Genomic DNA, 13,221 nt, shown 5'->3' on the forward strand with positions numbered 1-13,221 from the left:
ACACCAGTTAGACCAAAAGCTTTCTTTATAGTTGTGCCCAGTCTCCTGCGGAGCCGCTATTCCCCATGGTACTTACGGAGTCCCAGCATCCACTTAGGACGTCAGAGAAATATTATGATTTACGTACTAGCCACAGCTTTTACAACTACAAAATACATCTGTACAACGAGCATAAACCTGTTGCACAGCTACAATCACTTTCCAACATATGCGTAGTAATAAATGTTATAATGTTGCACTTGTCTGTGTACTTGTCGCATCAAAAATGTTTTACTGTATCACTGAATTGTTGTTATCGCTGCAGGCCAGGCCCACTACGAGAGGGGAGTGGAGGGGGCGGTGGCGCCTGGAAATGTAATTTGTAGTAATGTGATCTGCCCACTGCAGCACGTCGCCTCCTGTTGGCACCCATAGCAGCAGCTTTGGAGGACGGAAATACCCATCGCCCTCACACCGCTGCCCGCGGGTGACTGGTGCGGGCTATGTGTGGGCAGATGTGCTGCTGGCGGACGGGCGACATAAGCTAACTGCCAGCACATTCCCTTCGCGTCAGTGCCGCCTGGCGCCTGCGCAGGAGGACGAGCCCCTGAGACCTGGGAGTCAATGCCCGCGCTGGGCGTGGCCGGGAACGTGTCGTGTGTGACGGCGCTGGGCGTGAACACCCGTCTCCCCCTCGGCCCCGAGCCCGTACGTGGCCCCGCCCTCTCTCCCCCCGGCGGGCCAGCGGATGACGTCTCCTTGCTGGAGGTGTTGGGTTTCCTGGGCAAACTGCTGGGCGCAGTCGCCGCGCTGAAAGCAGCAGAGTACCTGCTCCGTGCACTGTGTGCGGTCATGGCCTGGAAGTCAGGGGGAGCCAACCATGCCGAGCTGGTCGGCAACCTGCGCAGTGAGTGTGTGAGCCGGGGCAGGCAGATGGTGGATGTGACAGCACGTATGCAGGCACAGGAGGCGCACACCGCCGTATCCTGCTGCTGGACGTGCACAGGGATATGACCATTATTGCACATGCTTACAGTTGGTGAATGATTTGTGTGTGATGAGCCTGTGTGTGTTGTGTATCACAAAAGGAGGGTGTGCGAGAGAGGCAGACTGTGCAATGCACAAACAAGCTGTCACAGGTCCTGTACTATGAAGCATTCATCGCACATAGAGTAATGTGTCTCACAGTGTTCTTCACTGTGCCCTACAAATATCAAATAATTGCCAAGGCAAATTGCATGGCCTTTAATTACATGCTGATCATATGACTTGTTAGTAAGGGTTAAATATGTAAAGTGTGTCACATTTGCTATTACAAAAAAAAACTACACAGCGTATAATAATGTGATCTCTGAATCACGCCTTTTAGTTCGTATCTGCTCACAAATAATGTAGCATTTGTCCATGACTGTATAGTTTTAGCTATCATCTTGTAATTGCAACTCTACTGATATATCCAGTGCGGTCAATAGACCCTGACTGTTTTAACTCAGTGGTTGCTAATAGTTACAACACATGGCCACATTATAAGACGCTATGAAATTAGTCAGTGTCCTCACCCCACGTTCTTGGCCATTCCCCTTTAGTAATAAAATTATTTAAATTAATTTGCAGTTACTTAAACACATACAGATACCCTAATTGTTATTAGAAGTGCGCACGGGTTAACCTGCTATTTATTTGAACATGCACCATAATAAACATGACAAAACATGGAGGTGGCATGCATTGTTAGGTGGGTTTGATGTCTGAACTCCTATTGCAATCATCAGCTCAAGTTCAGAACCACGGGGTTACACTACAATAGCTATATCTATAAAAGTATGCATGATAAAAGTTTTACTTAGGTTATGTTATACTGCATTACAAATTAACGTATATATTAGGACAGTGTGCCCCATGTTCTGAACTTTTACCGCAGTCATCATTCAAAATTAGGGATAAGTAGAAAATTAAATAAATAGGGTTAGAACAACCTGTACCCATGTTTACAGCTGCTCAAATTACTTCAGCTCAGCCAACTCTTTCATGGCCATATGTAGGAAATGGGTTATGCCAATTTGTAGTCAATCTGAACATTTAGCATTAACAGCACAAGGTAATAACTAGTGCAGTAAGATTGTGGTGTGAAGGACATTCCATAGAAAACTTCCTATACCTGGCTTATGATTGTTTTCTATCTTCTATGACTTATCATCCATTTTCTTTTTCTCTGACGTCCTAGTGGATGCTGGGAACTCCGTAAGGACCATGGGGAATAGACTGGCTCCGCAGGAGACTGGGCACTCTAAGAAAGAATTAGGACTACTGGTGTGCACTGGCTCCTCCCTCTATGCCCCTCCTCCAGACCTCAGTTAGAATCTGTGCCCGGCTCGAGCTGGTTGCACACTAGGGGCTCTCCTGAGCTTCTAGTAAAGAAAGTGTTTATTAGGTTTTTTATTTTCAGTGAGATCTGCTGACAACAGACTCACTGCTACGAGGGACTTAGGGGAGAGAAGCGAACCTACCTGCTTGCAGCTAGCTTGGGCTTCTAGGCTACTGGACACCATTAGCTCCAGAGGGATCGAACACAGGCCCGACCTCGGTCGTCCGGTCCCAGAGCCGCGCCGCCGTCCCCCTTGCAGAGCCAGAAGCACGTCCTGGAAATCGGCGGCTGAAGACTCCGGTCTTCATTAAGGTAGCGCACAGCACTGCAGCTGTGCGCCATTGCTCCCTATGCACACCACATACTCCGGTCACTGATGGGTGCAGGGCGCTGGGGGGGGGGCGCCCTGGGCTGCAATTAGAGTACCTTAAAATGGCAAAAAAAAACCACATAATAGTCTAATAAACTATATATATGTGTAAAAATCCCCTGCCATAATATTAATAAAAGAGCGGGAGAAGCCCGCCGAAAAAGGGGTGGGGCTATCTCCCTCAGCACACTGGCGCCATTTCTTCTTCACAGCTCCGCTGGAAGGACGCTCCCCAGGCTCTCCCCTGCAGTTTCCAGGCTCAATAGGGTAAAAAAGAGGGGGGGGGGGGGCACTAAATTTAGGCGCAAAACTGTGTATTATAGCTGCTATAGGGAAAATCACTTCTTGTAGTGTAAATCCCTGTTTATATAGCGCTGTGGTGTGTGCTGGCATACTCTCTCTCTGTCTCCCCAAAGGACTTTGTGGGGTCCTGTCCTCAGTCAGAGCATTCCCTGTGTGTGTGCGGTGTGTCGGTACGGCTGTGTCGACATATTTGATGAGGAGGCTTATGTGGAGGCGGAGCAGGTGCCGATAAATGTGATGTCACCCCCTGCGGGGTCGACACCAGAGTGGATGGATATGTGGAAGGTATTAATCGACAGCGTCAACTCCTTACATAAAAGGTTCGATGACATAACAGCTGTGGGACAGCCGGCTTCTCAGCCAGTGCCTGCCCAGGCGTCTCTAAGGCCATCAGGGGCTCAAAAACGCCCGCTACCTCAGATGGCAGACACGGAGTCTGACTCCAGTGTCGACGACGACGAGACTAATGTACATTCCACTAGGGCCATCCGTTGCATGATTACGGCAATGAAAAATGTGTTGCACATTTCTGACATTAACCCAGGTACCACTAAAAAGGGTATTATGTTTGGGGAGAAAAAGCAACCAGTGGTTTTTCCCCCTTCAGATGAGTTAAATGAAGTGTGTGAAGAAGCGTGGGCTTCCCCTGATAAAAAAACTAGTGATTTCTAAAAAGTTACTAATGGCGTACCCTTTCCCGCCAGAGGACAGGGTACGTTGGGAGACATCCCCGAGGGTGGATAAAGCGCTCACACGCTTGTCAAAAAAGGTGGCACTACCATCTCAGGAGACGGCCGCCTTAAAGGAGCCTGCGGATAGAAAGCAGGAGGCTATCCTGAAGTCTGTATATACGCACTCAGGTACTATACTGAGACCTGCTATTGCTTCAGCATGGATGTGCAGTGCTGCAGCAGCGTGGTCTGATTCCCTGTCTGATAACATTGATTCCCTTGACAGGGACACTATATTGCTAACCATAGAGCATATTAAAGACGTAGTCTTATACATGAGAGATGCACAGAGGGATATTTGCCGGCTGGCATCTAGAATAAATGCAATGTCCATTTCTGCCAGGAGAGTATTATAGACTCGGCAGTGGACAGGTGATGCGGATTCTAAAAGGCACATGGAGGTTTTGCCTTACAAGGGTGAGGAATTGTTTGGGGATGGTCTCTCGGACCTCGTTTCCACAGCGACAGCTGGGAAGTCGAAATTTTTACTCCAGGTTCCCTCACAGCCAAAGAAAGCACCGTATTATCAGGTACAGTCCTTTCGGCCCCAGAAAGGCAAGCGGGTTAAAGGCGCGTCCTTTCTGCCCAGAGGCAGGGGTAGAGGGAAAAAGCTGCACCATACAGCCAGTTCCCAAGAACAGAAATCCTCCCCTGCTTCCACTAAATCCACCGCATGACGCTGGGGCTCAACTGTTGGAGCCAGGTGCGGTGGGGGCCCGTCTACGGAACTTCAGCGACCAGTGGGTTCGCTCACAGGTGGATCCCTGGGTTCTACAAGTGGTATCTCAGGGATACAAGCTGGAATTCGAGACGTCTCCCCCTCGCCATTACCTCAAATCAGCCTTGCCAGCTACTCCCCCGGACAGGGAGGTAGTGCTGGCGGCAATTCACAAGCTGTACCTCCAGCAGGTGATAATCAAAGTTCCCCTCCTTCAACAGGGACGGGGTTACTATTCCACAATGTTTGTGGTACCGAAACCAGACTGTTCGGTGAGACCCATTCTAAATTTGAAATCCTTGAACACTTATATATGAAGGTTCAAGTTCAAAATGGAATCGCTCAGGGCGGTTATTGCAAGCCTGGAAGAAGGGGATTACATGGTATCACTGGACATCAAGGATGCTTACCTGCATGTCCCCATTTACCCACCTCACCAGGTGTACCTCCGTTTCGTGGTACAAGACTGCCATTACCAATTCCAGACGTTGCCGTTTGGTCTGTCCACGGCACCGAGGGTATTTACCAAGGTAATGGCCGAAATGATGATACTCCTTCGAAAGAAGGGAGTTATAATTATCCCATACTTGGACGATCTCCTTATAAAGGCGAGGTCCAGGGAGCAGTTGTTGGTCGGAGTAGCACTATCTCAGGAAGTGCTACAACAGCACGGCTGGATTCTGAATATTCCAAAGTCGCAGCTGGTTCCTACGACGCGTCTGCTGTTCCTGGGTATGATTCTGGACACAGAACAGAAGAAGGTGTTTCTCCCGGAGGAGAAGGCCAAGGAGTTGTCATCTCTGGTCAGAGACCTCCTGAAACCAAAACAGGTGTCGGTGCATCACTGCACGCGAGTCCTGGGAAAGATGGTAGCTTCTTACGAAGCAATTCCATTCGGCAGGTTCCATGCAAGGATCTTTCAGTGGGACCTGTTAGACAAGTGGTCCGGATCGCATCTTCAGATGCATCGGCTGATCACCCTGTCCCCGAGGGCCAGGGTGTCTCTGCTGTGGTGGCTGCAGAGTGCTCATCTTCTAGAGGGCCGCAGATTCGGCATACAGGACTGGGTCCTGGTGACCACGGATGCAAGCCTCCGAGGTTGGGGGGCAGTCACGCAGGGAAGAAACTTCCAAGGACAATGGTCGAGTCAGGAGGCTTCCCTACACATAAATATTCTGGAACTAAGGGCCATTTACAATGCCCTAAGTCAGGCAAGACCCCTGCTTCAAAACCAGCCGGTGCTGATTCAGTCAGACAACATCACGGCGGTCGCCCATGTAAACCGACAGGGCGGCACAAGAAGCAGGATGGCGTTGGCAGAAGCCACAAGGATCCTCCGATGGGCGGAAAATCACGTGTTAGCACTGTCAGCAGTGTTCATTCCGGGAGTGGACAACTGGGAAGCAGACTTCCTCAGCAGGCACGACCTCCACCCGGGAGAGTGGGGACTTCATCCAGAAGTCTTCCAACTGATTGTAAACCGTTGGGAAAGGCTACAGGTGGACATGATGGCGTCCCGCCTAAACAAAAAGCTAAACAGATATTGCGCCAGGTCAAGGGACCCTCAGGCGATAGCTGTGGACGCTCTAGTGACACCGTGGGTGTACCAGTCTGTTTATGTGTTCCCTCCTCTTCCTCTCATACCAAAGGTGCTGAGGATAATAAGAAAGAGAGGAGTAAGAACTATACTCATCGTTCCGGATTGGCCAAGAAGGACTTGGTACCCGGAACTACAAGAAATGATCTCAGAGGACCCTTGGCCTCTGCCTCTCAGACTGGACCTGCTACAGCAGGGGCCCTGTCTGTTCCAAGACTTACCGCGGCTGCGTTTGACGGCATGGCGGTTGAACGCCGGATCCTGATGGAAAAGGGCATTCCAGTTGAAGTCATTCCTACGCTGATAAAAGCTAGGAAAGATGTGACAGCAAAGCATTATCACCGCATATGGCGAAAATATGTTGCTTGGTGTGAGGCTATGAAGGCCCCCACAGAAGAATTTCAGCTTGGTCGATTTCTGCACTTCCTACAGTCAGGAGTGACTATGGGCCTAAAATTGGGATCCATTAAAGTCCAGATTTCGGCCCTGTCTATTTTCTTTCAATAAGAACTGGCTTCACTGCCTGAAGTTCAGACGTTCGTTAAGGGAGTGCTGCATATTCAGCCCCCTTTTGTGCCCCCAGTGGCACCTTGGGATCTCAACGTTGTGTTGGATTTCCTAAAATCACATTGGTTTGAGCCACTTCAGACCGTGGAATTAAAATATCTTACGTGGAAAGTGGTCATGCTTTTGGCCTTGGCTTCGGCTAGGCGGGTGTCAGAATTGGCGGCTTTGTCCTGTAAAAGCCCCTATCTGATCTTCCATATGGACAGAGCAGAATTGAGGACGCGTCCCCAATTCCTCCCTAAGGTGGTATCAGCGTTTCATTTGAACCAACCTATTGTGGTGTCTGCGGCTACTCGGGACTTGGAGGCTTCCAAGTTGCTGGACGTAGTCCGGGCCCTGAAAATCTATGTTTCCAGGACGGCTAGAGTCAGAAAGACTGACTCGCTGTTTATCCTGCATGCACCCTTCAAGTTGGGTTCTCCTGCTTCTAAGCAGACTATTGCTCGCTGGATCTGCTCCACGATTCAACTTGCACATTCTGCGGCTGGACTGCCGCATCCTAAATCAGTCAAAGCCCATTCCACGAGGAAGGTGGGCTCTTCTTGGGCGGCTGCCCGAGGGGTCTCGGCTTTACAACTTTGCCGAGCTGCTACCTGGTCGGGATCAAACACGTTTGCAAAATTCTACAAGTTTGATACCCTGGCTGAGGAGGACCTTGAGTTTGCTCATTCGGTGCTGCAGAGTCATCCGCACTCTCCCGCCCGTTTGGGAGCTTTGGTATAATCCCCATGGTCCTTACGGAGTTCCCAGCATCCGCTAGGACGTCAGAGAAAATAAGAATTTACTCACCGGTAATTCTATTTCTCGTAGTCCGTAGTGGATGCTGGGCGCCCATCCCAAGTGCGGATTGTCTGCAATACTTGTATATAGTTATTGCCTAACTAAAGGGTTATTGTTATGAGCCATCTGTTCGTGAGGCTCAGTTGTTATTCATACTGTTAACTGGGTATAGTATCACGAGTTGTACGGTGTGATTGGTGTGGCTGGTATGAGTCTTACCCGGGATTCCAAATCCTTTCCTTATTGTGTCAGCTCTTCCAGGCACAGTTTCCCTAACTGAGGTCTGGAGGAGGGGCATAGAGGGAGGAGCCAGTGCACACCAGTAGTCCTAATTTTTTCTTAGAGTGCCCAGTCTCCTGCGGAGCCCGTCTATTCCCCATGGTCCTTACGGAGTTCCCAGCATCCACTACGGACTACGAGAAATAAAATTACCGGTGAGTAAATTCTTATTTTTTTTCTTTTAATAGTGTTTGCTTATAATAGGTCTATGTGCTACCTGCACGCACCTTGGGGATGGTATGAGTCGGTATCTGTGACAAATGATAAACTTGAATATTTCACATGCACATTTTGTCTTTGAGTCGCAGTGCTCAAAAACAGAGTATGTCAGTGGTTCTCAAACTGTGTGCCGCGGCACCCCAACACTTGCAGGGTTGCTTCAGGTTGGTGGTCTAGGACCGATTCAAACTATTTATTGTCAATGTAATAGGCAAAACCATTGCTTGTGGCTGCCAATTATTAAACATGTGGACAAACAGAAGCAAATCTTGTCCCTTCACCACATAATTGAACTTAAGGATGACATATAAACATAATTTACTTAATTTCATATATTTTTTTTTTCTTTCTAAATTTCTCAATAAGAAACTTTTGGCCTAGGTGTGCAGTGAAAACAATTCTGACACTAGGGCGCCAAGATTCAAAAAAGTTTGGGAACCACTGGAGTGTGTGATAATGCTGCAAACAGTGTGTAGGAAAATGTATATTGGATAAAGCATACAATATTGTAAGTACAGAAACAAGTAAGGTATATACAATGTTTCAAACGCATGAAATACAACATGGAAAGAACAAGGTACCATACAGCTTGTTGTGCACAATGTGGAGTGCAGATGAAGTCCGTTTTACAACCTTATATGGATGGATGTAGTATGCTGCTTATTAAAGTCCAGAGAAGTCCCGATTCCCTGATGCGGGGGCTGGGTTAGTCTGACTCCAGTTGCAGGTTAAAGCGTTATGGGGATGAGCAGGTTGGGGGTTGTGTCATGGAGGGGCAGCATCCCGACCCACCACTGGTAATCAACTTCCTCTTCCTGAGGTCTTTGTGGTGCTGAGCCGTCTTATTTCTCTCTATCCCCTCTTGAGGGTGGTGTAAGAGCCGTCATCTCCGATCCCTGGGGCAGTGCTGCTCAAACTCGCCAGCTGTTGTACATGCACCTAAAGACCCACAGAACACTTACAAAGCACCTAGCAGACTCCTGACCCAAGAAGAACTGCCCCAGGCACCCACTGGTATAGACATACCTAAGTCTCTTCACCGGCTCTAACACCAGCAGCACTTCTGGTCTGACGAGCAGCACCGGCACGTCCTGTCAGCGGCCAGCAGAAGATCCACTCAATCCTGCAGTACCAGCGCGGTGGAGAACAGTGGGACAGGGGAGCCACTACCAACACCACCCTCGAGGGGATACAGAGAAATAAGACGGCTCAGCACCACAAAGACCTTAGGAAGGGTAAGTTGCCAGTGGTGGGTCGTGACGCCGATCCCCCATGACACAACCCCCATCCTGCTCATCCCCATAACGCTTTAACCTGCAATTGGAGACAGACTAACCCAACCCCCACATCAGGGAATCGGGACTTCTCTGGACTTTGATAAGCAGATTACTACATCCATCCATATAAAGATGTAAAACGGACTTTCTGTATACTCCACATTGTGCACAACAAGCTGTATGGTACCTTGTTCTTACCATGTTGTATTTTATGGGTTTGAATCATTGCATATACCTCACTTGTTTCTGTGCTTACAATATTGTACCCTTTATCCAATCTGCATTTTCCTACACTGTTTCCAACAGTATCACATACTCTGTTCGTTTTTGAGCACTGTGACTCAATAAAGATAAACTTTGCATGTGAAAACATTTAGCTATATCATTTGTTCACAGATACCCACTCACACCATCCCCAAGGCGAGCGCAGGTAGCCCACAGACCTATTATAAGCTGTGTAGCACACTCTGAGCACGGATAGCCCATTGCCACCAGCAGCTCCCGTAGCAACAGATCCGGATAGCAGGGTTGCGCAGAACCCCCAACCCCCAAGACATTTGAATAATGTTTGTTGGAAGGTTCAAGAATAGCAAAACCATTACAAGTATAAAAAACATAGGAAAGAATAGACAATAGCTACAGTATGTAGGTGCTCGGTGTACCTAGCATAAGTATATCACAAACAATTTTGTCTTGGGAAACAAAGTATATCACAGTGAAAACTGTATGCAACTGAGGGGTGTAGTGTGGGAATAGATGATGCATTTGTTGCTGGGAACAGAGGACCAGCCAATAAATGGAGTCGGGAGGGGTTTATACCAGTGCTACAAAAATCATTATGGTGGGGAACCCATAGGAAGTACCGCTAAATTATACAAAGATGTCAACTAGACTTCGGCCTTAAGGGTAACCTTGGTCTGAAGAAAGAAAGCATTGACATATCGGTGCCAAATAAACAATTGTGAGCTCTACTCTCTTTACCAATGGACATTTCAGTCCAGTCCATAATAAAAAGGTGAGAGCGCCAGGATAACATGAGAGCAAGACTCGTAATATCATTAGCTATCCACTGAGAAAAAATAGGGCTTTTATTTACTACAGGTTTCCTTCCTTTTTTTATTTATTTATTTATATATATATATATATATATATATATATATATATATATATATATATATATATATATATATATATATATAATTAATTTTTTTTTTTTTATATCAATGAAAAATAATTAAACATCTATGTTGGGTTTCAGGGACACAAATTTACTAACATTTAAAAATAAATATAGAAAAAATTGTCTGTTTAGTCAATGTGTTTTTAGCCCCTGAAACCCAGCATCGAGCAAGATTGATTTTCATCCATTTAAACTAGATGGAAATCAACTTTTCGTAAAGAAAACAGCAGATACTGTTGCTAAGAGCAGCCTTGCGCCACAGTTCAGCCGAACAGTAGGGTCAGAAGACTGTTTAGTAGTGCCCACAGGTCAGTTAGTTGCCAGTTCCCGCTGAGAAGGTTCCAAATCCACTGGACTTTATGACAAGACCACAATCAATGTAGAAGTGCAGCTTCTAAGGGGTACATTTACTAAAGCTTCTAAAAATGAATAATGATGGTGTTTCCCATAGCAACAAATCAGATTCTTTATTGAAAATGTTCTGGTTGCTTTGGCCAAAACTTTTAAGCTTTTCTTACTCTTCCTACAATTGTGTACATAAAAAAAAAAAAAAAAAAAAGCTGATGTGGAGGGGTCAGTAATAAGTAATCATAATTTCATAGTTAAGTAGGAGCGGTATAACAACTTAAGATAGATTTTTGCATAGGAAGCAGGTACGTTTCAGAATTTAGCTGTACTAAAGTGAGACCTGGGAAAGCTGAAGCCTGCTTAGCAATGCCCCCTGTGTCTAGCTCTAGGAGTTGATGGGTGCATTAGTATATGTGTGAAGTAGTAAGAGCCAGCTTTATACACCAAGGCACAATCTTTGAAACAGGAGGCTAACCCCTTCCAGAGACTAGGGCTACTGCAGCTTCAACAAGGATATACACAGGCATTTATTGGCCCATAAGGCACCACATTATCAAATAGTAACGACAGCATGTGGCGTATGTACAATATATGGGGAAAACTCACTAAGTTAGGCTACAGTGTACTAAGTATATTGAGAAGTGACACTATGATCCACCAGGGTAGACTCAATCAAGGCACTGAACCTAACAGAACAGAGTTGTGATGGGATGTATAGCTCAAAGTATTTAGGCGTATTCTCTACCTAGCAAAAGGGGAAATTGTCGCCCCCGTCCCTCCCTAGCATGTAGGAAAAAGGGCAAAGCTTCCATTTTGTTAGTGTTGAAATCCTGCATATGCGTTGTAGAAATACAGTAGCAGGTCGTCTGCAAAGGCAGACACCTTAAATTGAACAGGGTCCACAGTGATGCCTCTCTAAAGGGGGGTACTGACGGGGGAGATGTGTGCTGAGCGATCTTAACACAGACCGCCCAGCACACATCTCTCCCCCCGCTCAGCACAGTGCGATGTGCTGAGCGAGGGGACGGACGGGGGGCCGCTCACTTCACACAGCGGTGAAGTGAGCGACCCGCTAGATTGTGCATGCATGCATGCACAATCTAGCACCAGCGATAGCCCCACGCATCGCTATCGCTGGGGGCATACACACGGCAGATCCGTGCTTAAAATCTAAGCAATCTAGTCAGATTGCTTAGATTTTAAACACGGATCTCTTCGTGTGTATCCCGCTTAAGCTGAATAGCTAAAGAAATGCTTTATTAATGACTCTACAGTGGTTAAAGAATAATCGAGGAAATTGGGCATCCCTGTCTAGTACCATGTTGTGGCTGGAAAGGCAGAGTGTTGATCCCACTGACTGTGAGAGAGGCCTTTCAGTTGAGATATAAGGCTTGAAAAATCCTGACAAAGTCAGTACCAAAACCTTGATAAGTTAGGACCTGAACAAATGTGTCCATGACAACCTATAAAACGCCTTGTGGCATCACATTAATGACTACATTGTCTCAGCCTTATTCTGACTGTGTTATAGCCACCGTCAGTTGTCTGACATTATGAACTGACATCCTGCCCTTGACAAAACTGTATTGAGATGGATGAAATATGGATGGAAAAGTTTTAATCCTAATGGCAACAAGCCTGGAAAAAAAAACTTCAGGCCTTGGTTTAATAGAGTTGTAGGACTGTACCGCAGTTGGGTCTCTGCCCAGCAATCTAAATCTCACCATAAAATTGTCTAGGGGCCTATGACCATCTATTATAGAATAACCCAGCAAGGAGCAGCAACTGGGGACGCAATAATTTGTAGACATCAGCAGGTAGTCCATCTTGCCCCAGTGTTGCAATTGGAAAGAGATTTGATAAGAAAGCGTAGCTCACAATCAGTGACTGGCTGCATCAGTAGAGCTTTTGTCAGCGTCAGAAAGCAGAGGGGGTGCTGCTTCATTCTGAAACTGTACGCCTAGGGCTAGGTCATCAGAAGGCGCTGTATAAAGGGATTCATAATATTTCAAGAAAGAGTTTGTAATATCTTGGGGGTCTGGGAGGCGCTTAGTTAGGATTAAGAGAAAATACTTGGGGAGGTCTGGGGAATCCTAATAAACTTAGCCAGAAGTTTTCCAGATTGGGACCTTCTTGGTGTATAAGGTTTTATAATTATTGTACTTCTACAAAAGCTTGACGTCCGAGTCATTTGATAACATGGCAGAATGAAAACGCTGTTTTTACAACTGCTTAGGAGTTACATAAGAAATAATGTGATTATTATCAATTTGGGCAAGATTGTCATCGACATAAGTAGAGAAATGGCAAGCTAGATATTCCTTATAGTCTTCTGGTAAAATAAGTACAGTAGGTGTGGAATTGGCAGTTATATGCCATGACACGAGGTGGAGAGAAAAAGAGAGGCTAAACAAGGTTGAGTTCATGATCAGAAAGTGCTGTCACACAAATAACAGAATCTGCAAGCCTAAGCAGTGGATATCAACCAGAAATCAGTTCTGGTGGATA

General features: G+C 46.6%; 1 protein-coding gene across 5 annotated transcripts in view; it reads left to right on the forward strand.

The window, feature by feature from the left end:
• The first annotated feature begins 588 nt into the window (after positions 1-588).
• The window catches only part of PCMT1 (protein-L-isoaspartate (D-aspartate) O-methyltransferase), a 194,513-nt gene continuing 181,880 nt past the window's right edge, over positions 589-13,221 (forward strand). For all 5 annotated transcript variants that reach the window (XM_063917453.1, XM_063917452.1, XM_063917451.1 and 2 more), the window contains exon 1: positions 589-886. In XM_063917453.1, the coding sequence (XP_063773523.1) occupies positions 604-886 (283 nt within the window). In that variant the 5' untranslated portion in view covers positions 589-603. The remainder of the gene's footprint in view (positions 887-13,221) is intronic.

The sequence above is a fragment of the Pseudophryne corroboree genome, chromosome 4 (assembly GCF_028390025.1).
Source record: "Pseudophryne corroboree isolate aPseCor3 chromosome 4, aPseCor3.hap2, whole genome shotgun sequence".
NCBI classification, from domain to species: Eukaryota; Metazoa; Chordata; class Amphibia; order Anura; family Myobatrachidae; genus Pseudophryne; species Pseudophryne corroboree.